The 26,404-nt window shown below is 28.7% G+C and overlaps 4 protein-coding genes across 4 annotated transcripts in view; 2 read left to right on the top strand and 2 right to left on the bottom strand.

Moving 5' to 3' along the window:
- Positions 1–9,475, bottom strand: part of LOC113375219 (small proline-rich protein 2H-like) — a 74,358-nt gene extending 64,883 nt beyond the window's left edge. The window contains exons 1-2 of the mRNA XM_026615163.1: positions 9,289–9,475; positions 8,966–9,206 (exon numbers count right to left, since the gene is read on the bottom strand). The gene's annotated coding sequence lies outside the window, so the exon portion shown is untranslated. The remainder of the gene's footprint in view (positions 1–8,965; positions 9,207–9,288) is intronic.
- Positions 922–5,429, top strand: LOC113374810 (flexible cuticle protein 12-like). Its single transcript, XM_026614775.1, has 3 exons — positions 922–988; positions 1,486–1,595; positions 5,143–5,429. Exons 1-3 carry the CDS (start codon positions 980–982, stop codon positions 5,327–5,329), a joined length of 306 nt encoding a protein of 101 aa, XP_026470560.1. The 5' UTR covers positions 922–979; the 3' UTR covers positions 5,330–5,429.
- Positions 9,476–12,577: 3,102 nt separating the features above from the next.
- On the top strand, positions 12,578–16,994 carry LOC113375216 (flexible cuticle protein 12-like). Its single transcript, XM_026615161.1, has 2 exons — positions 12,578–12,693; positions 16,554–16,994. Exons 1-2 carry the CDS (start codon positions 12,578–12,580, stop codon positions 16,744–16,746), a joined length of 309 nt encoding a protein of 102 aa, XP_026470946.1. The 3' UTR covers positions 16,747–16,994.
- Positions 16,995–23,611: 6,617 nt separating this feature from the next.
- LOC113375215 (probable protein phosphatase CG10417) lies at positions 23,612–26,340 on the bottom strand. The gene is made up of 5 exons (XM_026615160.1): positions 26,325–26,340; positions 25,628–25,838; positions 25,340–25,511; positions 24,160–24,354; positions 23,612–23,871 (listed from the first exon to the last, which is right to left on the bottom strand). Exons 1-5 carry the CDS (start codon positions 26,338–26,340, stop codon positions 23,650–23,652), a joined length of 816 nt encoding a protein of 271 aa, XP_026470945.1. The 3' UTR covers positions 23,612–23,649.
- Between the last annotated feature and the right edge of the window lie 64 nt (positions 26,341–26,404).

Raw genomic sequence — 26,404 nt, 5'->3', positions numbered from 1 at the left:
TTACTTCACCAGCTTTGAAAAAAAAATTGAAACAGTTTTTTTTCCAAAAGCAATTATTTTGTTAAAACAAACAGAAAGTTCTTTAAATCATTCAAATCGGACGCTTAGTTCTCACAAAAACTGCCATTTTTTGCACATTTAGCTCTGTATCTTCGAAATGGCTGCACCTGTCTTTGCCAAAAACTAATGACCTCTTCTCCCAATCGTTACAAATTGAATGTTTTTTTAGATCATTCAAATCGAATACTCCGTTCTCTTAAAAACTCGATTAGTATTTTCCGCACTCTTTGCTTCGTATCTCCGTAACGACTAGACCTGCCTTTGCCAAAAACTAATCACCACATCTCCCTATCAAAAGAAATCGAAAACCCGTGCGCCCGAAAACGTGGACGAAAAAATGCGGACATACAAAACACACACACATCCATTTTTTCTGAGGTATGCCAAAATGTTCAGAAACCGTCAAAACGTGAAGATATGCAAAAATTTTTATTTTCGATTTTTGACCCATTACTATAACTACCTACTCCCGTAGGGGAAGTTAATAAAATGGAACTGCAACTGAAATTTCCAGGATTTTCCTCACCTCAAGGCACAATGACATATAAGTCTAGTTTATATTATCCATTAATAGAAAGCTTATTAATAATAAATGAGTAATTTAAGTTTTAATTCCTAAACGTAGTTATAATAATATGCTCATGAACTTTATAAGACGGCAAGTGCTGGTTTTAAATTAGCATTGTATATGCCTAATGAATTTATGCTTGTGTGTGTATTGGAGGAAACTTGTATTACATCATTGCAGTTATCATAATGCATTTGGCAAGAAAAAGAGCGGCTTATGAGAAGATGAGACACGATACTTTCCGTCGATATATAAGCAAACTGCACAAGACAAAAATACATAGTGCAATTTAAAAAACAAACGCAGTTTGCTACCATTTGCGGTAAAAAGTTAATTACAAACACTACAAAAATGAAAGCGGTAGGTATATATAAATATATATAGTTAAAAGTGCACTATGTGAATTCAATATATCTATAATATATCAAATATTATATTTAATATTAATATATAAAATAATATAATATTTAATATATTATATTGTATATATATATATATAAATATTTTTGTTTCAAAAATTTTTATATAAATAAAATAATCGTATATCTGGTAAACATATTTAAATGCAATATATCAATTTATTTGGCAAATTACTTTTCCAATTGCTTTTCAAATCAATTTATTGTAAAACAAAGTGAGATAGTAGTGTACTATTTTAGCTTTTAAAAATGTATTTTCAGCTTTTAAAATATGTTGTAAAAATGTATGTGTGCAAATCTGTTCAATCAAAAACTGTAACCAAAATTAAAAAAAACGCAATTTTAGTTAAAAATATCAGAATTGTTATTAGTAATATCTAGTTATTACTTGATTTCAGCACAAACTAATATTACATTACATATTTATTGAATTTACAGTTCATCGTAGCAGCTTTACTGATCGCCATGGTGGCAGCTCGTCCCCAGAAAGAAGTGGAGATCCTGCGTTACGACAGCGATAACATTGGCGTCGACGGTTACAAATTCGCGTAAGTTTAAATAATTTTTAACACTAAAATATACGAACGCTAACCCTTTGCCCAATTCTGATCATTTTACACTGAATTTCATCATTTGCATCATTTATCCCTTTGTCGCTGCTGTACGGAAGGGGCGAGCCGCTCAGTTGCACTACTGAACGGACAAGCACAACTATGTAATTTAAGATATTTCTATCATTATTAATAAAAATTTGTTGAAAAATTGAAACTTACGCTCAAATTCTCAAATGTTGAACTCATAATGATAGATCTTGAGGCAAAGACAAACATGTCGTCCAGGGACGACACCCGTACACGCAGCACGTCATGCGGATGACAACTGTAGCAAAAGGGTTAAAAATCATATTTTATTATTATTTAGCGAGAGGTTAAATATTTCTCAATTACTTTGAATAACACGCACTGTAAGCTTCATAATTCCAATCGGTTGGAAACACTGTTCAGGATCATTGTGCATTATTCAGCAATATTGCCTATTTTTGATAACTTATTCGGTATTATGTCATATTTTATTTTCTACATCTTTCATTGGTTTAACGTGAATATAATTGCTTTTCAAATAATTTCTTCGAATCTCATTGAAGTCATGTAAGAATCAACACGCACTCACACACAGACACACAAATTTAAAATAGTTCATTTTATACATTATATACGTATTATATGAGTAATCCAACAAAATTGCTAAAGACTTGCATGCGTATTAATGCTATGAATAAGAATTTAAAAAATCGGTTGGAAATAATAGAAATAACAAAGACATATATATATATATATATATATATATATATATATATATATATATATGCGTATGTATGATGTGTACACGTGTAATTAAATATCAATTTTGTAATAAATAAGGTATATATTAGCAATTTTCAAATGTTAAGTGAGCCTTGACATACTATTGCGGATGATTCTTTGGTATACGAAGATGTCAACAACAGCTCACATCAATTAATTTGACAGTTATATATTCTCGATGTAGTTGCTCAGTAATTTCATAATTACTTTCCAATATTTAGTTTATTGATATTACAAAAAAAACTGAATGTCAACATTTCAACAGTCATGTTAGTTAGGTACCAATTACGCATCTGGCAACTTCACAGCAATTAAAATGTATTAGATAAACGTAAAGTGGCGAGTATGTATTATAATATTCTTATAGTTATTGTAAACTTTGCCTTCACTTAGTAAATGTCAAATGCTATGTTGTACCATCACACTTTTATTCCGTGTACAACTTTTTATAATATTCGACAGCCTCATTGCATCATCTCCCATGAGCGCATGAAGATTATTATTATTACATCTGTTAGTATGTTTACCCAGTAAAGACACTAACTTGTATTCATTACTGAAGATCAATTACTTGTATGCAAAACATAGTGATTATTCGGTTCTTAAAATATCAGATTTATGGAGAAACGACAGTCGATCGTTCCAGCCCACTTAAGACTTGAGGCACCCAGTGGTAGTTAATTCGAGAAAATTACATTTTGCATCTTACGTTACAATATACTTTGGAACATAAGCAGTTTTTGTATTAAACATGAAGAAAACTAGTGAAGCCTGGCGGTATTGTGTCTTAATGCTAATTGCTGAAAATTAGCGAAGCTGTTTTAGAGACGAAATATAAAAGCGCGTAACGCCGCTTTTAGTCGCATTCTAACGGATAAACATTGGTACGGAACCCATAGAAATATGAACAAAATTTGTACTTATTACTAAAATCTCTATAAAATATTTGATAATTTGATGTGCGTAAGTCTAATGATCCTAATACACAATTTTTTTTAGACAAAGATATATAGAAGTTTTCATTTTCGTTTTTTTTGCTATTACTCTAACGTGTACTACGGGAAGTTAATAAAATAAAAACTTCAGTAGGTAACAAATCCTAAATAACAACAATAAAAAGCGATATGAACAAAACACCTTAAAGTAGAATATAAGCTTTACGCAATAGTATTAGCATTTAGCGTTGATTGAATTTGTACTTTTGTTTATGTTTGAAATATTTCATTCTGTAAAAAGAAATTAACAAATTTCATTTACTGCTCAGTGATTATCGCAAATTAATTACAAACAAAAAGAATAGTTTTGAAGTACAAACTGACAAACTTGAATTAGGTGGTTTTCGCAAATACACAGTAATGTCTCGTAATTGGAAATAAAATTTACAAACAACTTCAACTTAACAAACATTTTTCCGAACAACATATTCGAATTCCAAATTTGTCGTCCAAATCTAGCACAGAAATCTTGTTTTCTGTACGAATATATATGCATATATGTATAATAGAGTGGACCTTAATATGGACATTTTCGAATTTCTTTGCTCCCAAGTGCTCAAATGCTTCCAAATTAATTTAAAAAATCTCTAAAAGTTTTAGTTCTTAATATTAATGTTTAGATAGTCCGCAATTCAATTAAAGTTTTGTACGTTTATTATTAACATATGTCATTAAGTAAATTCTTGCGCCATCTGTGATAGAAGACTTTAGCACTTGTGATTTTTATTTTTATTAATTTCAAAGCATTTGAGCCTTTGGTAGCAAAGATATTCGAAAATATCCATATTAAGGACCACCCTAATGCATATATTATATATTATATATATTATAACATATGCTGAAAATTGTCTGCAATTATTTTCAAGAATATTTTTGCACATAAAACGAGCAAATTTGAAAAAATTGGTATATATGTGCAATTGTGTGCACGCGTATGGGTGGCCGAGAAGTGTATTTTTATTTTAATTAATGTATAGTTCATAAAATATTAAAAAATGTTTTTATCTTTTCATCTCATTCAAAGAAAATCGAAACAAACTAACATTTTATTTTATAAGAATCAATTTATCTGCATAATGCACAAAAATTCCGTTTCATTGGATGAAATCAATTCATTTGCTGTTTTTTATTCTATAGTCGTCTTAAAAAATATATGCTGCAGTAAAAACAAAATTATCTTCTGGCTTTTTACAATATGAAATAACAACAACGAACTAACATCGGATAATTTTTTTTTCTTTTTTATGGTTTCAACAACAATCAGAACTCTTACATTACATGTGCTATAAGCTGTTTGTTGAAGACTTATGTGACCGAACGTATTTTTATGAGAAGCAACCTATCGGTTTACCATTCTCCTATGTATGGGGTTTATATCAGCTCTTACGTCTAATAGTTATCATATGATTGAATGATGCAGCTATGTTTACGAAGAACGATTTTCCATTTGAAATTATATTTTGATCTATAACCTCAAGTGAAAATTTGACATCAAAGTTGCCTGATGTCGGGCTACGGCGGTAGCGGGAATCGAACCAGCGAACCCGGAACTAGTTGGCGCTAGCCCAAGTTCTAACCGATATCGCCACCGCTGGCCCGGATAATATTTCTATATCCGTTTTTGTGCCATTTCCATCATCATTATCATTTATAAAATGCCTCATAGACTGTTAATTGTAAATTTGCCCTTTATATAATATATTTCATTGAGTCTATAATTTTTTATTACTATCTAGCTACGAGCTGAGCGACGGAACCAACCGCCAAGAAGAAGCTCAATTGCAGAACGCCGGAACCGAAAACGAGGCAATCTCCGTCCGCGGCTCTTACACCTGGGTGGCACCTGATGGACAGCAATACACCGTCAACTTTGTCGCCGACGAAAACGGTTTTCGACCAGAAGGAGCACACATTCCGAAATAAAACCACCAAATTAAATTAGACTACTATGTATGATACTCAAATGATACCTGCATTGAATATGTACATGTATGCCAATATATTTAACTGAATTGTATTAACTTAAATAGATCAAAAGCAATATATATATATATATATATATATATATATATATTTGCACATATGTTATGTTATCATTATTAATCATATTTTATACAGAAAGTTCAAATGTATGAAAGATATTTAGAATATTGTGAATCAAATTAAAGTACAAAAAACTATGATATTATTGTAAAGCCTTTTGTAAAAAATTGAATTGTATGTGTACATTAAAAATACCAAACGTGTTTTATTTGAACAATTAATTCAACTTTAATCCCTTGTTCCAAAAAATATAGGTAACAAAAAGTCTACGGTCTAATTAAAACAAAGCAAAAATTCCAATTGCAATAATGTTTATAACAATTGATTTGACATAATTATTTCAAGTATTTCAAATGTATTTGTAGCCATATGCAAATAACATCTATCCGTTATTCTCTAATCATAATACAAAGTATTCATAAATTGATATAAAATATATTCCATAAATGCAATCTCACGGATGCTATTTATATTCAAAATTTGCGACAATTTATGCAATAAATACTTCGCTGAATTTTAAACTACATACTAAACAATATATTAAAATTGTGTATTAACTTGATTTGCTGCATTAAAAAAAATTAAACTCTTTATTTTATTCCTGTTAGTTGTTCATGATTTTACGACAACAGAATAAAATAATTTGTGAAGTATGTGTAAAATTGAAAACATCGGAGATGAATGATCAGTTGTTTAGGAGATACACGCTGATATGAAAATAGCTAGCAAACATAATTCTATATATAAAGATGAAATTGTGGATTCAGTTTAATCAATCAAAATAAAAATCTAAAATGCAATAATGTCTTCGTCAAGCTATTAGCGCTCTTTATTACCTATTAAAAATTGTGTTAATCTTTTTAAAATATAGATTAACACAATTTTAAAAGTAGTGGGGTGTATGACATCGTGTCTTAAGGCAAATTGCTAGAACTTCCCATACTGTAACGAAATGTTCGAGGAATATTGAATGTTTTTGAATAGATTATTATAAATATTGTAACATTATCTAATATTTATGAGAATTATATAAACTGAATTGCAAAGTTGAAATTGTTTGTTTAAAGTATATTTAAACTTTAGTCAGAATTAAAAACAAAATCTGCATTATTTTCGATAAACAAAAAAAAAATATATTGAAAAAAAAAATTGTAAACAAAAATTTTTTTTCTCCACAATCAATTATTTTGTTAAAAACAAGCTGAAAATTCTTTAAATCATTCAAATCGGACGCTTTTCTCAAAAACTGAATTTTTTTGCACATTTAGCTCTGTATCTTCGAAATCGCTGGGCCTGCCTTTGCCAGAAACTAATAACCACTTCTCCCAATCATTACAAATCGAATGTTTTTTAGATCGTTCAAATCGGATGCTCCGTTCTCTCAGAAACTCGATTTCTATTTTCTGCACTCTTTGCTCTTTATCTCCGTAATGGCTGGACCTGCGAAACTAATCAGCCATCAATTTAACCTTTTGCGCTCTGCACGGTATCGCGTAATTTTGACGAAAATGTTTATTTAAGTTAAGAAAAGTTTATTTATCATAGAAATTTTAAAATATTTTTATTAGTTCGAAATTAGGCGGAAGGAAGGATCTTGAGAAATCATCATTCGACGAAACTGAATAAAAACCCGCTTTGAATAGTTTTGCAAGACGATCGCCCGACCCGTTTAGAAATAGCAGCAAAGTGTAAAATTTTTGGTCAACGTTTTCGCAATAAATCTTGAACCAATTATGCTGCTGAGGGTCATGTTGATTAGTTTTGTGCAAATAACGTTCGAACCGTTTCTTCGAAACTTGATATATTGATAGAGGTTCATGCTGTAATCCAATAAATATATTCCCAAACTTTTTTGTGCCGTGGTCTTTGTCATGGCCCCCCATTTACCCGATATAGACTTTTACCTATAACTTACATATTTTCATAAAAAAGAACAATACTTCCAATTACTTTTTTGTTCTATTTATAAATGTTGCATAAGGCTTTTTATTATGGATTTAGTAAATAGATATCAATGTGGTGTATTGTGATCCACTACTGTGGACCACATTTTCATTTTGTGGATTCCGTAATTTTTTCCGGCGACGTAGCCCCCTTGAAAATTGTCATGGATTACTGGGTATCCATGTGAACAACTTTGGAAATCAATGTTCTAAAGACATACGAAAAATTATTTAATTACAAGAAAAATTATTGAAGTTAAAATATTGGGCCGCACTTCTGAAACGATATACAGGCGCGTGTTTGTGCATTAAAGTACAATTACAGATTTTATAAAACTGTTCAAAACAAATCAGAAATCGCATTGATTAATTTTTAGTGAGAGCAAAAAAATCGAGATAAAAAGTTGAAAATGTTATACCACTTACACCTCACATGACAATATTAATATTGAATTTATAGACAAAGTAATAAAACAAACCAGTGTTCAACATTTCCGAAAACTAAAAAATCATACAAATTGTTTAGTCATTCAGCTTCTTGAGACACCAGTCTCAAGAAGACTGAAAAAGAAGCTTCCAAAAGACAATATTCAAGATTATCAACGACACAACATTTTGAAGAAATGAACAGAATTGATGAATCACTATTGGAGTGATTACTATTGATATACTACAATTCAGCACAATAATTTCATATGCAATATTTCATATGTGTGTTTAGAAATGTGAGGGTATGTGTGTGAATGAATAAATCACGCCAAATAGCTCATAGAATATTGTATGTATTCTGATTGCTGTTAAAACTAGTGGAGTATGGCATCGTGCCTTAAGGCAAATTGTAGGAACTTCCTGTACCTTAATTAAATATTCGAAGAATATAAAATGTTTTCAAAAAGATTATTATAAATAATGTAACGCTCATTATTCTTATTTTTTTAAAAAATAAATAAACAAAACTTAATCAATCGGATTCAAAGTGAAGGACATTGTCTTATATTTCTAAGTATTATAAAAACTAAAACTGCAAAGTTAAAATTATTTATACTTCAAGTATAATAAGTAGGCTTTAAAATTTTATCTCGATTTAGAACTATGATCCAACTTATTTTTCAATATTCAAAAAAAAAATGTTTTTTGAATATTAAAATAAAAAAATTAAAAAATTCGTTTTTTCAAAAGCAATCGTTTCGTCAACACAAGCAAAAAGTTTTTTAAATCATTCAAATCTGATGCTTAGTTTTATTAAAAACTGCCATTTTTGCACATCTAGCTCCGCAAAACGGCTGGGTCTGTCTTTGCCAAAATCTAATCACCACTTTTCCCCATCAATAGGAATCGAATGTTTTCAAATCGGATAATCCGTCCGCCAGAAATCGTCGACAAAAAAAATGTCTCCACACACACATACTCATTCTTTTTTTTAGGTATGCCAAAATGTCAAATCTAAGAAACGTAAAGATATGCAAAAAATTTCATTTTCAATTTTTGACCCATTACTATAACTTACCCTACGGAAAGTTAATAAAAAAAAAAACAAAACTTACACCTAATTTATTAAATACTTATATTATACCTTTTCAAGTAATCTCCAATACAGCCGACGGTGTTTGTACATTTATTATAAGCACGTGTTGGTATAGCCTCGAGTTTTTCTAGTTATGCACTTTTATTTTCGCCAATTAATTCACAGATAATTAAGCCGGTATAATCCAGTGAATATAATATATTGTGATTATGGATCTTCGGTTTGATTTCGACAACCACGAATAAGCAAATGCACATCCTAATGCCTACGCCATCGTAGTTGAAAAACACTGCAAAGAAATCTATGAAATCCTATCGAATGTTGGAGTCAGATCTAATCCATCTTGAAAAAATTTCAACACATTTATTAACCTATGCATATTTTTTTCTTGTTAGGGCAGATATCATATACGCATCTCGTCTTGTATTTTAAAGCTTATGATTCCATTTTTTGCATAAAATTTCATATAAACTTTTGCTCCATTTATTTATTAATCGAAAATAAGGAAACACAACAAAATACATCTTGCAGTCTAACTTGTTGATCTGTCAAAAATAAACCAACATTAATAAACTGAAGCATAGATTATATTATGCAACAGAAGAACGACAATCGAAATTATTTGATGCATCGAAAAATCGATAATTGAACGTACCTTGCCCGCTAAATTTAAAGTACAAATTTTTGACACGCGCACATATATGTATGTATGTATGTATGTATGTATGTATGTATGTATATATATATATATATATATATATATATATATATATATATATGCATAACTAGTATTCTAATTTAAATTTTTAATTTAAATATGTTTATTCTTTTTCACAGATATGACTGTCATTTAAGTATTATTAAATTAGTTCATTGATTGTGGTCACACTTGTACTTATTCAACTATTAAACTTATTTAACTATTATAAAATCGCATGGAAGATGCATGAAAGTCTATTAAAAGTTTTTAGAAACATAATTTAGTTTTTTTCAATCATCAGGATAGATGCTTGTTAAAACGCTATATATAGGATAGGGAGGGACACAAAGGTCCAATTTGTCTTTGAGCAATTACATTGTGAAAACCAAACCAATTATATCACAACAAATAACACATATCAAACAAACAACTATCTAACTATGTTCAGTAAAATATCAGAGCTAATTCATTGCAGAAATGTGTTTTTGTTGCTGTTTTTAAAAAAAATGTAATCTGGTACTTTTTACCCCATAGGCGGGGTAAATTTGGTAAAAACGGCCAGGGGGTTTAATGGCTTATTTTTAATTTTAACGGGATTTTATGAAATAATAGCTACATTATTCAAGCAAAGCAGAATATAATTTTTACAAGGATAACACAGTATAAATCTTGATCTAGTATCTCATCAGAAAAATTCATCAGCAGAGTTGAAATAACTTTTTATTTGATTTATGTCTTGTAAAATTGCTTTTTTAACTAAATTTACAATCTATTGTTTATATATTTACTTGGGTAAAAGTTCTGATTTATTTTTTTATGATGATCAGAACAATTTAATTGATTTTATCGATAAAACTGAGAAATCCATTTACCTAATACTTAAAAACTATTAAGAATGTACATAATAGCACTTATATATTTGCATATAAACAATAAACCTCTCAAAGTGCCTACATGCGCAGTTGCATACTTATGTATCAATCAATTTTTTATTCCACGTACATCAACTAGTGCCTATGTAGTTTATAAAAGATTCAAAATAGCAAAAATAATATTATTTTCTTTTCAATTATTATGTTATAATGGCCATTAGAAATTGACCCGAATAGACAAGGAACATTTATAGGCTTTCGAATAATGCTAATTAAAAATTATGTTTTTAATTAAATTATGTTTTATATTTTTCAAGTACTAACAAATTGTTGTTTAATTTCATTTTAATATACACTTCGCATATTTTAAATGATATATCTGTCAGACGATGAAGCATGAACGATGAAGTTGAAAATTGGCATATAAAATTTTTTTGAGACGACTTTTAAATGGTATATAAATTATTAACTAGCTAAGTTGTCATATTCGATACACAAACTGTTTATATTTAAAAAAATAAAAATATGGAACATTAATATATTAGCATAAAAAGTATTTTATCATTCCATTGATTAAAAGTTTCTAATATTCCTCCGTAGTAAGTTATATTATTTTACAGCACAATGTTCGATTCCCAGATTAAAAAAATAAATAAAATTAGATAAATTTGAATGCATTCTAAAGTTTAATCAATCTCCAGTATAGTATCAATTTCATCTTAAATATTCAATATTTTTTATTTATACCTGCAAAAATAGTGGTAATGAAACCATTAGAAAAACTGTTGACTTAATAAATTCAGATTTTTTAATTTTTTTCTTATTTAATATTTTTGAACAGCAAATAAAACTTAATAGTTCTATGAACAGTTAAGATAAACCTCTTATTGAACAAAGTGCTTTGCAGTTGGCAACCTTCATTGGGGAATCTATCTCTATTTGATATCATTATTAGATTTTAGCTAATGCTGATGATATATATTTAATTTGGTAGAGAAATTCCAGAAAGCATTTCTACTGCTTGATATCTGGTTGGCCGAGGTGGGTATCTGACTTGGAACCCTGTGGCTGCAAGGACATAGCCATGACATAGTTTTTACTTCTAATCCGCGGAATCCTCATATACAAAATTAGTGAGAAAAATAATTGAAATCGAGATGAGGAAGCTCGAAAGAAAAATTCCTAAAAAGAATAACTAAAGCAAGTTGAAAATATTAAAAATTTCACAAAAATTTTATATGAAAATGTGTATTATTTGAATTTCGAATATTCAATGAAAGTTTTTTATAAGCCAATTGATTGAGGGAGATAGTAAGTTTAATGTTCGCGTCTTAAATAATTTGTGTAATTGTTAAAATATCGGAGCCATGTTAAAAGTTTCAGAAAAATGTTTTCCAACAAAAAAACTGTAATTTAATTAAATTAAATTCAAAAGCTCGAAATTGGTAAAGAACGTAAATCTATAAAGTCCATATTTTCATCATAGATTTCCAGCGAATTAATGAATTTTTTTTTTGTTATCATATCAAGATGATTACACAGGTCTACAAAAAAAGTTGTCTGTATTGTAATTCGAGAGGGTCAAATGGAAAAAATTGAAAAAAATAAAAATAGACGTTTTACCTTAAAAAACTATTGTGCTTCAATTAAATAATCTATTGAGTTTTTTGTATAATTTAGTATTGATTTGCAAACATACTTACTCCCTTGTTGTCATTTGACTCCCAATTTTGGCAGTCGATTCATGTTCAGTGGTAAAAACTACATTGGAAAACTCAAAACTGACAAACTTTTCTTTGGACCTGTATTATCATGAATGCAATCAACATTTCAAAATTATTTATATATATAATATTATATATATATAATGTCTTTTTTTGGATATCTAATATTATTTGATTTTATGATTCTGAACTAGGAGCATCCTGTCTTCCAAAAACAAATATTCATTCAATAAATCATTTATAATTTTTTTCTACATTTCGTCGATATCTGTTCGTCAAGGTATTACAAACAGAAAAATTCATCATATATTTATACACCGATTTAAATCAATTATATATATACAAGTAGCAAATTTTATTACAGATGGTAGTATTTGTATTCTTGGCCGCCCTCGTCGTAATTGCTTCTGCCATTCCTCAAAAAGAAGTAGAAATAGTGAGTTTCGAAAGTGAAAACCGAGTTGACGGATATAACTACCAGTAAGTAAATCTTTATGTACTTAATGTATTAGTCAGTATTTAACTTAACTTCAATTCTAATACCGATAATCATCCAAAACGTAGTCAGTATGTGCGCATCATCATTGCCGGACGCCCAATCCAAGGATTGGCATTCGATTCATATATTTTTTAAGTATGACCAAAAATTTGGAGATGTCCAGGATGGAATAGGCAAAAATATATGTAAAAAAATTATGTGCGCATTAAACTGTGATCTATACGAAATCAGTAAAGAGAACAAAAATTTTATGAACGATTTATATAATCAAATAAAATAATGCACATAGTAGATATTAATTTTAAACATAGATTATGTGTAATATTTCCACAAAATTGTTAGAGAAATATGCACATTTTCAATCAAGCGTGAAATAAATGGGTTCAAGCGTAAGATTATTATATTAGCACGGAACCCTAATTATAAAATCAACTATGAATTAATACCATAATTTATTATATTTTATATTTACTTATTTATAGATCAATACAATTATGAACGTTATTTCATAACTTAGAAGCTAAATTCTTACAGCGGTTAAGTGATAATACATTTTTAATTCTGAGGTGCCTGGTGCCTCCATAATAATTTTTACATAACAATAATAAACATCTATTTACCATATTTTTGAAAATGAGCTTTTACCCAAGCTGTAATTAAATTTATTTAATGTAAATTATAATTTTTATTTCATTATATTTAATTCGTAAGATAAACAATCGATTCCAATCGTTTATATGTGTATTAAACAATGCGACAAAACAATATGTATTTAAAAAAAACTACCTAATAATTTTCTAATATCATTATCGACTTTTTTAACATAATTTAAATATTTTGATTTTTGTAAGTATAATATAACACAAAATTCAAGTGCTTCAATAGTACTTCAATAAAAGAAATAGTTACAGTTGAAAAACAGTATAAAAGGTCTGCATTTAGATGAGATATTATTATTTACATTAAAATTGTTTCAAAACTATATTTTTACTATCATCAATCTACCACGCGTTTATTGAAGAACTAGAAAACTTCTCATAAATTACACAAGAATGGTGACAATAAATTTCAAAAATAATATAGCTTTTTAACCCGCACCTTATTTGGACAGTTATTCTAAAAGATCCAAGCTAAGAATCTGATCATCTTTTCGAATAATATTTTCAAAATTTACTTATGCAATAAAAAATATATGGCCCTTTAGAAAGTATTTGTTTTTGAGTGTATTTCTCGATTTATTTTTCGTTTTAGATGAATTGGTAGATAACATTTAGTATTGATAACGGGATCAGTATTAAATCGTAAAATTTGTAAAACAATATTATTTGGCAAGAAAGTAGTAAAAATAGTTTTGATTCGGTATTTAACCCATTGCGGTCGGCATGAAAAAACACATAAAAACCGTGATATTAGAAACGTGAATCGTGACTGTCCTGGTTGATTAATTGAATAATTGCAAGTTGAAAACTAAATAAAGTAGCAGGAATCTCTAGATAGTTTACGAGTGAATCTCAAACCCGCAGTTAACCTTTAAGTTAATAGCATAGCAACACTAACAAGTTAAGCAAATAGACGGGTCATTTTACATTATTATCAAATATATCGTAATAGACATGCAGTTGTCCTTGTGTTGTTTTCGTAACTCGCGAAAAATTCTAATAATTATTTGCAAAAATGCTCAATTGACACATGCAAGTGCATGCGTACATAATTAAACGCACATCCGCATACATACCTACACACACACAGACATATATATATATATATATATATATATATATATATATAATCCTATCGTTGTATAAATTATCACTTCTCCATGTTCAAATTACATGAAAATGTCAATATCTACAATTATCTGTAAAAGATTAACAGGTAATAAAATTGACTCACGTGAATATCTTTTTATCAACAGGTCAATAAAAATATTTTAAATAGTTTCATTGAGTAAGTAATCATCGTAAAACGTAACATATTGATTGAATAGTAGCTTAAATCAATAAAAAATAAAATCGAATATTGCAACCACTTGTCTAAATATTTACAAAATACTTGAATTATCTATAATGTCAGCACTCGTAAATACTTTCAGAAGTTTTATTATGCAATGAAAATTGAATTTGACACAAGATTGCCAGAGGTTGGTTGTATAATCTACTTTGCCTGATTTGACTCAATCGTCTAAAATGCAGATTATGTCATTTTCAACAAAAAAAAAATTTTTTTTTATTTACATTTAAGAAGTTTTTGGCCATGATATTAGGGTGGTTCTGAATTCTATCCTTGTATCTCAGACTGAACTTTTCAATTTCTTCCTTAACAGTGTTAATGTTAAAATCTGTATGAACCAACCAATTTGGGACACACTTGGGTGCCACCAAAAATTGACAAAGCAACTTTTTTGTCTAATCAAAACGAGTAGGTACAAAATAAAAAGTTCTTTTCAAGTTATATTAATTCAACGTGACCTGATTCTTATTTTCAAAGTTTATATAAGAATTAATACCTTATTGAATGAAATTTATTAATAGAACTCATTTCAAGTAATATTTTGAGGCATGTGCAACAACTGTAAAATAAAGATCAGCCATTTAAATTAAGTTTATTTTTATACATGCATTAAAAAATTACATTAACAAGTAATTTTGGCGAACATGTAAATTGTAAGCAATTTTCAATTTACTTTAAACCGAATATTATTGATATATTAGTATTGAAATGTGTTTTGTAAGAATTGTAAGATTTTAGACAACATACCTAGTGCTATAGACATTTTGAAATTTCTAGAGAAAGATTTTAAAATTCAATTTAGATCTATTTTGATACTTGCATTAACAATAGATGCATCCAAGAATAAAATAATAATTATGGGTAGTACTGCCCTAGGGCAGGTCCGTGAGCTAAGTTAAACTTTAACTCGATTCAGGGAAGAATAGTGTGAGAGATTTCCTATTGCCATTTTACACAGAATAACCGTATTCAAGAATATGTAGTTAAAATTATTTGTTTATAGTATTATATATTTCATAAAACTGTATATATATATATATATATATATATATATATAATATCAAGAAAAACTATCAAGATATATATATATATATATATATATATATATAATATGTAAAAAAATTAGACAAACAGTATAATTTTAAATCCCAAGATCAAAGATTATCTGATTTATATTTCACCACTTAAGGGTTCAAAAGACTCGCTCGTAGGTAAGCGGTTAGAACGACTGGACCTGAATCAGAGGTCCTGGGTTAGATTCCACTTCGAGCAGCTTGTTATCAAGCAGTAGTGACAACGATTTCCACTTGAAAATATAGATAGTGAGAATAGCCCTCACCCGGCACAACTAAAAATATTTACCCTATTACAGAAATTGTAATAATAATAATACATCTTACAGAGATGGGACAAATGTTTGGGTTGTCATCTGTCGAAAAACAAATTAGTATTGAGTCAAATTAGCACAATAGCTTATAAGATGATTAAGTTCTAATTGCTGTTCAAAACATTTTTTTTTTCAAAAAAGAGTTCAAAAAGATCGGTTTAGAATATATGAATACGGCAAATAATAAACGACCTCAAAAATTAATTTCCAACATAGTGTTCATGATAGAACAATACATGAAATCAATTGCATTATTTATTGATTTTTATAGCAATAAAAATAATGATGCATTTATATTGTAAACAATAAATTAAGCTTTTAAATTAATTAGCAAATACCTCATAAATAAAAATAAAATTTACATAGAAGAAATTTATATGGCATTAATAAATGTCCAATTTACATGGATTCCCAATTGACGATGGACATGTTATATTATTGCAGATATGAAACAAGCGACGGAACAAAGAAGCGCGAAGAAGGTCAATTGAAAAACGTTGGCACGGATGATGAAGCAATGGCAGTACAAGGAACCTACGAGTACGTAGGTGATGATGGCAAGGTATACAGGGTATCTTACACTGCCGACGAAAATGGCTTCCAACCAGAAGGCGATCACATACCCAAGAAGAAATAGAACCGACGATAATATTTTAATGTGATGGCGACATCACGTGTACAACCTAAGGCAAATTACAATTGCCGTTTGTCAGCTGGCAATTGATCGATTCTACTACCATTTCGTTTATTATTGCTAATTGATTTTGTCTTTTGATGTACATGCGATATCGGCATTACACAGAAGACTTCCGTATGATATTAGAAATTTGTACAAAACCGCATTCCGATAAATGATTATTCTCTCAAAGCCAAATTCGATAATAAGAAAACAATAATAAATAAATATGTGATTATAACTTATAAAGTGTTTTTCTTGAATATGCATTTAACCCTTAACCCTATTTAAAATAATCAAGCATTTTTGGTTAGGACTATGCAATTTTTTTTTTTTCCAGGTGCATGATATTTCTAGAAAATAGTATTTCTCTCATTTTTAATACATTAGGTATAGGTTCTGATTGCTGTTCAAATAACATATTTATTAGAAACATCATTTTCAAAGAAATTGCATACTCTTTGCTTTTGTAGAAGATACTTTGAAATTAATTTCCCGTAGGGTAAGTTAAATTCCATAACAACTGAAAACGATTATTTGCTTATATCCATACGTTCTAAACATTTGATCATTTTACCTTGCAAAAAATATGCATGTTTGTTCATATAAAACTTTCGTATTTTGTTGAAAACGGTTATACTGATTTGAGGAATTTTGATTTTTTTTATTAGAGAATATTTGATTTATTATTTTGATTACATAGTGTTGCCATCTAAATTTGTTGTCCTTTCCCTTCAACCGGCAGTGAACGAACGGTAGGCAACATTTACCACACATCACATTTTTGTTAAAAATTTGTTAATAAATTTCATTAAAATTTTATTTAATCCCATTTCATTGAGACTGATTTTCTTTTTAACTTTAATATAATCGATCACACAAATCGACACCAGGCAAATTCTAGTCTTCGGAGATTTTTAGAGATTTATTCTATTTACTATGGCTTAAAATACATTAAACTTTACTCACATAAAAATAAAAAATTAGATAATAATTGACTAATATAATGTATATTAGTATATTATATACATTAAAAAATATGGCCGCTTTGCAATACAAAATCGACCCAATCCCATAATTTTTTATATACGTATAGAAAAAAATCGATATACCCATTTTCATCTTTTTACCTTATTATTTGGCCGCGATATCATTGAAAATATGCAAAATTGTTTCTCTATTCAATCTCTCTTTTTGTAGTAAGCGTAGAACATATCGAAATAATTTTTGTGGTTGTATTCGTTATGATCTGATAATCAAAAGTATGCCTATAGAATCGATAGGCATTTGATGAATGATGCTATTTATCATTCATTTCAATTTTTATCATAAATCAATCAATCAATTTCAATATTTTTAAGTTCTATTTGGTAGACCACATTCAATAGTTAGCAAGTTGCAAATTTAATATTTCGAATAAATTTTAATTTTTCGAATTTAATATTTCGAAGTATAATTTCGAAAGCTGTCTTAAGTTTCAATGGAAATTAGAATAAATACTCCATTAATTGATATATCACATACAAAATGCTTACTGGCAAGATAATTTTTAGTGTATAATTTAATAATAATAATAATATTTCCAACTTCATAGGGTAAATTACAGTACTCGCAAAAAAATTTAAAATATAAATTTTTCACACAAAAAATTGATGTGTGTGTGTAGTAGAGATGGATTAACTAGTTTGAATTATCCAAAAAACATGCGATACCTGACTAGGAGACGTGTTGATTAGGTTTTGTCTAATCGACCAAGTGCGTTTTATGAAAACAACTATGGCGTTGTATGGAAACCGTGCTATAAGAATAATTATAAATAGAAGCAATTATACCGCGTTATATGAAGTCCTGTACATTCGAAAAGCATGGTAAATTATACATTATTTTTTATTGAATTAAAAAGTTCATATAAAGATATGATAAAAAATAAAATAAAAGCAAAATTAAAACACTATTTTTCAGCAAAAATTTTACAAGCAAATTTTTTTAAAAAAAGACTAACGTTCTGCGAAAGATCTCTGAATCTACTAAAAGCATGCATGTTTATACAAAAAAAAATATTGTAAAAGATAAAATGATTGGCGATAAAACTTATATTAAAAACTTTTACATTAATATCTAGTTACTAAAATCATTCATAGGTCGCACGGAAAAAACTTGTGGAATAACGGTGTTATAGAAAGAATTTTGGCTGCGCATAGTTATTGAAGATTTTACTGTATACTGAATTAAACTTGACAAAAAAAATCAATCTCACTTGTATCGTTGTGAAGGACCCAGACGTTAATCTCACTAAAATTGTCCTGGTTTCAACAATATCTCGCCCACGCGGCTCAGCGACTCCAGTCCTCGCGTCGATTTCATTCCTTCAAGACACAGGAACAGAATGAACGAGAGAGTTTGAAAATTGCCATAATTTCAACAGACAATCAGCAATGCTATATTGCAAAGATAAGAAGTTGTAAACAAACCATTTGAAGTTGTATCAAAATATCGATAAAGAATTTGCCCTCTGTTGGTGTATTTAATTGTAATTCCAATCTATATTTTCTTGAACATACTTTGGCAACTGAGCTGACGGGCTGACGGTATCTTGAAAGAAAATAACAAGGGCAAGCAAATGATTGGTCAATATTTTCAGAAATGAATATTATTTAAATATCATAAAATTAATATTAACTAACAGTACTTGCGACTTTGTTCGCATGAAATTTAAAAAAAAATGTTAAAGATGATTGCATTTTTATGTTAATTGCTATTTATTTTTAGTTTTTTATATTGGCATTATCGAGAAAATTTCTTTTTATGCATTATTTATTGTATAAATTATATAATAGACTAATACAACACTTTTCGCCTTTCTCATGCTTTTAAAGAGATGTAACTTTCTTTTAACCATTAGTAATGAGGGTACATTTAACAAATAAACTAGTGGGCATGGCATTATGCCTTAAGGCAGATTTGTTAGAAAATCTATTTAAAAACATTGAAAATAATTGATAATTTTTTATTGATTGATTATTTTTATTATTCGAACGGTTTAATTGCGGTACGGGAAGTACCAGCATTGTGCCTTAAACCATAATGCCATGCACATCTAGTGATTCGATCGTATCGTTTGTTACAATATCCATTACTACTATTAAGTATAATCACTGCCTTCTAAATTTGTCCGATGTTAAGTTGCAGATCGTCCACAATGAGGTAGTTCAGGTAGAATGCTTGGGCGCCGCTTAATAATGTAGAAATAGACCTAAAATAATTCTCTATCTATAAGATAAAATGTGTATATGTTAAGATATTATGAGCAGTTGAAAATGAAATTTGAATAATTCCAGATATATATATATATATATATATTTATTTAAAGATCGGGCGCTACATAAACTAAATGGTTTTGCTTATTTTAAACTTATGCAAATTACATGAACTTCCCGATATTGTAAATATCGACTTAATCAAAAAAAATGTGGTAAATAATAACTTCATCAATCCGCTTAAAAAAAACGATAATAATTTTAGCAAGTTTTGACGAATTTTTAAATTAAACTACTTGTTGTAAGGCCGTAATATTACAGTAAGTTCTATACGACCATGATGTATATCGCCAAAAAAAGTTCCATGAAAAAAGGCTTAAATTTTTTTTAACAGTTCATTACAAGAAAACGGCTCGGTAGATTTTCACCTAAATAATCAGCATCATTCCCTAATGATATCTTCGAACAGTTTTTGATTTTTCAAAATCGGTTCGGTAGGATGAGCTTAAATGTGGACGAAATTTAACACTTTTTTTTCAAACATTTAATTACAAGAAAACGGCTCGGTAGATTTTTCACCTAAAATTAATCAGCATCATCTCTAATGATATCTTTCGAACAGTTTTTGATTTTTCAAATCGGTTTGGTAGGATGAGCTTAAATGTGGACGAAAATTAACACTATTTTTTCAACATTTTAATTACAAGAAAACGGCTCGGTAGATTTTCATCTAAAAATAATCAGCATCATTCCCTAATGATATCTTTCGAACAGTTTTTGATTTTTCAAAATCGGTTCGGTAGGATGTGCTTAAATGTGGGACGAAAATTTAACACTTTTTTTCAACATTCAATTGCAAGAAACCGGCTCGTAGATTTTCACCTAAAATTAATCAGCATCATTCCCTAATGATATCTTTCGAACAGTTTTTGATTTTCAAAATCGGTTTGGTAGGATGAGCTTAAATGTGGACGAAAATTTAACACTTTTTTTTCAACATTTATTACAAGAAAACGGCTCGGTAAGATTTTCACCTAAAATTAATCAGCCTCATTCCCTAATGATATCTTTCGACAGTTTTTTGATTTTTCAAATCGGTTCGGTAGGATAAGCTTAAATGTGGACGAAAATTTAACACTTTTTTTCAACAGTTATTACAAGAAACGGCTCGGTAGATTTTCCCTAAAATAATCAGTTATCATTCCCAACCAATATCTTTCGAACAGTTTTTGATTTTTTGAAATCGGTTCGGTAAATGAGCTTAAATGGGGACGAAAATTAACACTATTTTTTCAATAGTTAATTACAAGAAAACGCTCGGTAGATTTTCATCTAAATTAATCAGTATCATTCCCAACCAATATCTTTCGACGTTTTTGATTTTTTAAAAATCGGTTCGGTAGGATGAGCTTAATGTGGACGAAAAGTTCAACACTTTTTTTCAAATTACAAAGAAAACGGCTTGGCAGATCGTTGCACAAAACTGACAACGATAGTCCTCACCGAAATACATCAAATGGCTTTAAATTTCTAAAATCGGTTCAGGCGTTTTTGAGAAAACGTCGAACAAAATCTAATTTTGACAAATGCCAAAAAGACCATACTGATTTTCAAACTTTGACGAATTTTTAAAGCTGGACATTGTCGTAGGGCCGAATATTTTAGTATGATCTAGAAGACTATGGTATCTATCGTCAAAAAAATAATCATAAAAATCGTCGAATTTTTTTTAAAAACTTTCTTACAAGAAAACGGCCCGGCCGATCTCTACCAAAAACTAATCAGCACGATTCCCAACCAATATCTTTCGAACGGTTTTTTTGATTTTCAAATCGATTCATAACTGCGGGCTAAAAACGTGGACGAAAGAGTTTTCACTTCTCTGCTATTTACGAAAAACGGTTTGGCCGATCGTCGCACAAAACTGACAAACAATAGTCCTCATCGAGATACATCGAATGGCTTTAAATTTTTTGAAATCGGTCAGCCGTTTTGAGAAAACGGCGATTTACGGCAAAAAATCTGTTGGTGCACACGCACACACACACACACACACCCACCACACACACACACACACACATACTTTTTCCAAATTTGTTCTCATTCGATTCAGAATGGCTTGAAACGTCGAGAAAACATAAATTAGCGAATCGGATTTTTTGATGAAAACATAAACTTCTCCTTCGGGAGTTAATAAAAAATGCATAAATGCTTATTTTTTAAACTTATTTTAAATCCATACGTTTAGGCTAACATCCTAGCCTTCATTCAGTGATATATTAATTTGGTATCCTCAATTAATAAAACACTATTGCACATAACGTATAGCATTAATAACGTAAAGCAAATTAATATTTCAATTTTTATTCTATTTTGCTTAGTTCTTAATTTATTATCAATACTTATTAATTTTAATATTATTAATTTCACTTTTTCACTTAGAATTTTCAATTTTAATATTTCGTTTGTTTTTTCCCATCCTTGTTTCACCCTGCTTCGCCATCGTTTCTATATGGCGTGATTTTTCATTAAAAATTAATTAGTCATATGGCATACACCATCTTATTATTTAACTTTAAGTTTATTATTTTATTTTATTGGTTTGTTTTGTTTCTTAAATATTGTCTTTAAACTGTGTGTTTTTTTTTTTTTTCTGGTTTGGTATGTATTTATATTTTTATTTGTTATATATTTTACCTGTATTACTGTACCTAATGTAGTAGAAATATAGGAGAAACAATAATACACATAGGTAAAAAGTCCAGATAATTTTTTTTTTACAAGATTTAAGTATACATACTTTTAGTTATAAGCATGTTAAATTAAAAAAAAAGAAAATTGCAGATCATAAACTGAAATAATGGAAAAAATTAAATAAAAGTAAGCTTCTAAAATTGGTCATTTCATTCTTTTGACTTTGCACATTCTAATAATTTTCTATCCGATTCCATAATAAAAAAAAAATTAAAATCAAGTTTAAATGCCTAAAATGATATTGCACATACTCATATCATTTATAGGTGATTTTCAAATAATTATTTCTTTAGTACATTAATGTAATATTTATTTTATGTGATAATATATCTTATTGACTTGCTCGTCAATTTATTTGTTATTCACATAAATGTTCTGATAGGAGCAATGAAATACCACAACATGAAATCATACACTTTATTATAACAAATTGTGACAAAATCTTCAAATGACAAAAATCAAGCAGATCTTCTGGTTATCTTCCAATTTGAAATATTTGTTTAAATTTTTATGATTATTAAAATGTATCATCAAAACTATAAAACACAATCAAAAGTTTCATAGCAATAATATTGCATCATAAATGAACAAAAAATCTACAAATTTAAAAGCCAAATCATATCACCTACGATACAAGCATTTTTGCATATAATAAAACTGTATAAGTAATAATATGCAATTGAAAGGCAAGGTAAAAATTAATGGATAGAAACGGAAGTTTTATTACAAAAAAATTACAAATTAATTTATGTCAATGAATATAAATAGCAATTAGATCATCACAGTTAATTCTTAATATGCATTTTCAAACCGCCGTAAATTAAATTTTTTAGCTTAATTGTTCAACTTTATGCTATCGATGATTTTCAGATTTGAATTTTTTGCTATCTTGTTCCGTTGTTTGAGGAGAACCTGCTCTTTTAGAACTTAGAGCGTCATCTGAATCATTTTTAATTTTTTCAGGAAGCTTTTTATTGTCCCCGTGTAATTGTTGTAAACTAATAATGATTGCTGTCATGTTATCACAACCAGTACCATCACCCATTGTATTTGGTGCCAAACAGTGATCAAAAAGCTGAAATGTAAATTGCATAACTTTCAAATACTCAGCAATATAAGCAAAGCATAGTATGAATTAATACTAAGTTTACAAATCATAGCCACAGCATATATAAACAGGTAAGTCCCTAATAATATTTAAAATTACAAGTACAATTATATAAAATAAACAAAATAAGTAAAATAGAAATTGAAAATAAGCTTTCAGAATATCCAAAAATTATAATGATTTATCCGACTGATCATTATTATATTTATTTACAATGAACAGATATTTTATAAATAGGCAAATGTATATGCTCACCTGCTCTATTACACACGACAATTTCAATTCATCTCTATATCTTGATCTAACAAAATCGACTGTTTCCTGACTGTTCAGGTAATTCCAAATGCCATCACAAGCTAATATAATGAACTCGTCTTCATTTGTTAAAGTAATATGTTGAACGTCAGGTAAAGCAGTGATCATTTGCTCTGCCGCGGGTAAATTTTTATTCTATAAAGGCAATAATTCATTAAAACTATACCTTATTTTCCAATCTACACCTCATAATCTAACCAAAAAGAACTATAATTAAAATTTAAAATAGTAAGTATTGTGTATAAATAAAAATATTAGATTGGCAACTAAGTGTGTTCGGCTTTTACTCTTAGTTGGTTTTGATAGAGTTTTTAGGTTTACTGACATAGTTCAAATGTAATATGCATTTTGTTATTCAAGAGTAGGCATTCCAGCTATCAATCAGTAAAAAAAAGTTTCTTGATCAATTACAGTTTTCATTTGACATTCATTGAAAGATGAAAAATCAGATAATTTTTTTTTTTTGTCATATTTTGCTTTTATGTTTCTGCAAAGGTAAGAGGACATCTTTAGCTTACAAAATGTTATGAGCTGCTTATGGTGACAAAGTATTGAAAAAAGAAACAGCAGCATCAAATCAAAATTGGATTGTAAAACTTCGTTCTGGTGATTTTTCATTCAAAGGTGTAAAACACTCTGGTCGTCAAGCTGAAGTTGATTACAAAGAAATTGTTTACTTTCACTCTTACTACTGAACTAAATGTTCTTTAACTTATTACGTTTTGTTCAATCTTCATGTGACTCCTTAAATAGTAAATTATTCAATGATTATCATATGATGTCAAATTATACCTGATTCATTTTTTTGCTATCAAAAACCAGAGGTTTTCTAAGAGTTGGATAATGATGCTGCTTGAAAGATGACGAAAAGTTATTGATCAAAGTGGACTACACGTTACAGAATATTATTTTAGTTCCATGATAAACATGTCTTAAAATTTCTAACAAAAATCGGCGTAACTTAGTTGCCAACCTTAGTTATGATCCTATGCACTGAAGATTGCATTCAATTGGTATTGATTTCAATCAAAAACTTTCCAAAGAAAACTAGGTCAAAAACTCTAAGTTTTGTATAATGAAATTAATTTGCATTCATATTGAATTCATTAAAATTAATGACCTGTTTATAAGCATGATCTCCAATGGCCCTAGATAAATTTAAACCGCCATTAACTCTTCCATCCAAGGTCACCCTTCCTCCAGCTTTTGTAATCCTACTTTGTTCAGATTCATCTTCCGGCTTGTGATCAATACTCATATCTACTGCTTTGCCATTGCGGCATAGAACACACCTAATTTTTTGGTTGTAAATGTTATATAATGCATATATGTGATATGTTTCTAATAAGTGAGAAAATTTAAAAATATACATTATAAACTAGAAACTATTGATTTGAGTTTACTCTACCGAGAATCACCAGCATTGGCTACGTAAAGTTCCTTCTCATGTATAATTGCTACGACAGCAGTAGTTCCACTATCACTACCAGGTTCCTCCTTCATATTTGCCATAAATTCGGTATCCTTAGGATCAGGAATGTCGTCTTCACAAGAATCTGACGATTCATCTAAATATTCACAATCTTCATCATCATCCTCTTCAGATTCATTCGAACTAGCTTGATTTAAAAATAAATTTAGTTAATTATTTGTTCAACAATTTTTTTGTATATCATACCCAAAATCAATAATTTATTAACTATAGAATCTTGACACATACATGTGAATTTATTTCTTTATATGCTCGTTTATATATATATACAAAGACTAATAATCGGATTTAACATCAATAAAAAACCATAGATTTGTTTTCAATTTTTTCTACAATCTATACATTTTAGCTATAATCCTAGCCTTCATTCAGTGGTAACTAGAATAAAATTTAAAAACTAATCATAATTGAAATTTCACAATTATATGTTAACATTTAACTGTTACAAAAGAGTAAGTGTACAATATACGTGTTATCTGTAAACTGGTTGGATACATATAATGTTGAAGGACTTTTTAACAATACTTATTTTTACTAAGATTCTAACATGTATGGAACTGATGGTAGATATTTCGCATATTTTTTTATTTTTCTGTAAGTAATTTAGTAATACTGTCCAGATAAAGCATGTTTGTTTCACATAACATGATAAGTTCTGTCCTTTTATTTATGGTTATAATATTTTAGATAGTT

The sequence above is a fragment of the Ctenocephalides felis genome, unplaced genomic scaffold (assembly GCF_003426905.1).
Source record: "Ctenocephalides felis isolate EL2017-DRISC unplaced genomic scaffold, ASM342690v1 CF-g0.4_SCAFFOLD_01886, whole genome shotgun sequence".
Classification (NCBI taxonomy): domain Eukaryota; kingdom Metazoa; phylum Arthropoda; class Insecta; order Siphonaptera; family Pulicidae; genus Ctenocephalides; species Ctenocephalides felis.
The sequence above is the reverse complement of the archived record's forward strand: the minus strand, read 5'-3'. Positions and strand labels throughout refer to the sequence as shown.

Coding starts and splice junctions, on each gene's coding strand:
- LOC113374810 (XM_026614775.1), top strand. Junction 1,596..5,142: donor GTCGACGGTTACAAATTCGC/GTAAGTTTAAAT, acceptor ATTACTATCTAG/CTACGAGCTGAGCGACGGAA.
- LOC113375216 (XM_026615161.1), top strand. CDS start 12,578: ATGGTAGTATTTGTATTCTTGGCCGCCCTCGTCGTAATTGCTTCTGCC. Junction 12,694..16,553: donor GTTGACGGATATAACTACCA/GTAAGTAAATCT, acceptor ATATTATTGCAG/ATATGAAACAAGCGACGGAA.
- LOC113375215 (XM_026615160.1), bottom strand. Junction 25,512..25,627: donor GCCAATGCTGGTGATTCTCG/GTAGAGTAAACT, acceptor CCAAAAAATTAG/GTGTGTTCTATGCCGCAATG. Junction 24,355..25,339: donor GAGATCATGCTTATAAACAG/GTCATTAATTTT, acceptor TTGCCTTTATAG/AATAAAAATTTACCCGCGGC.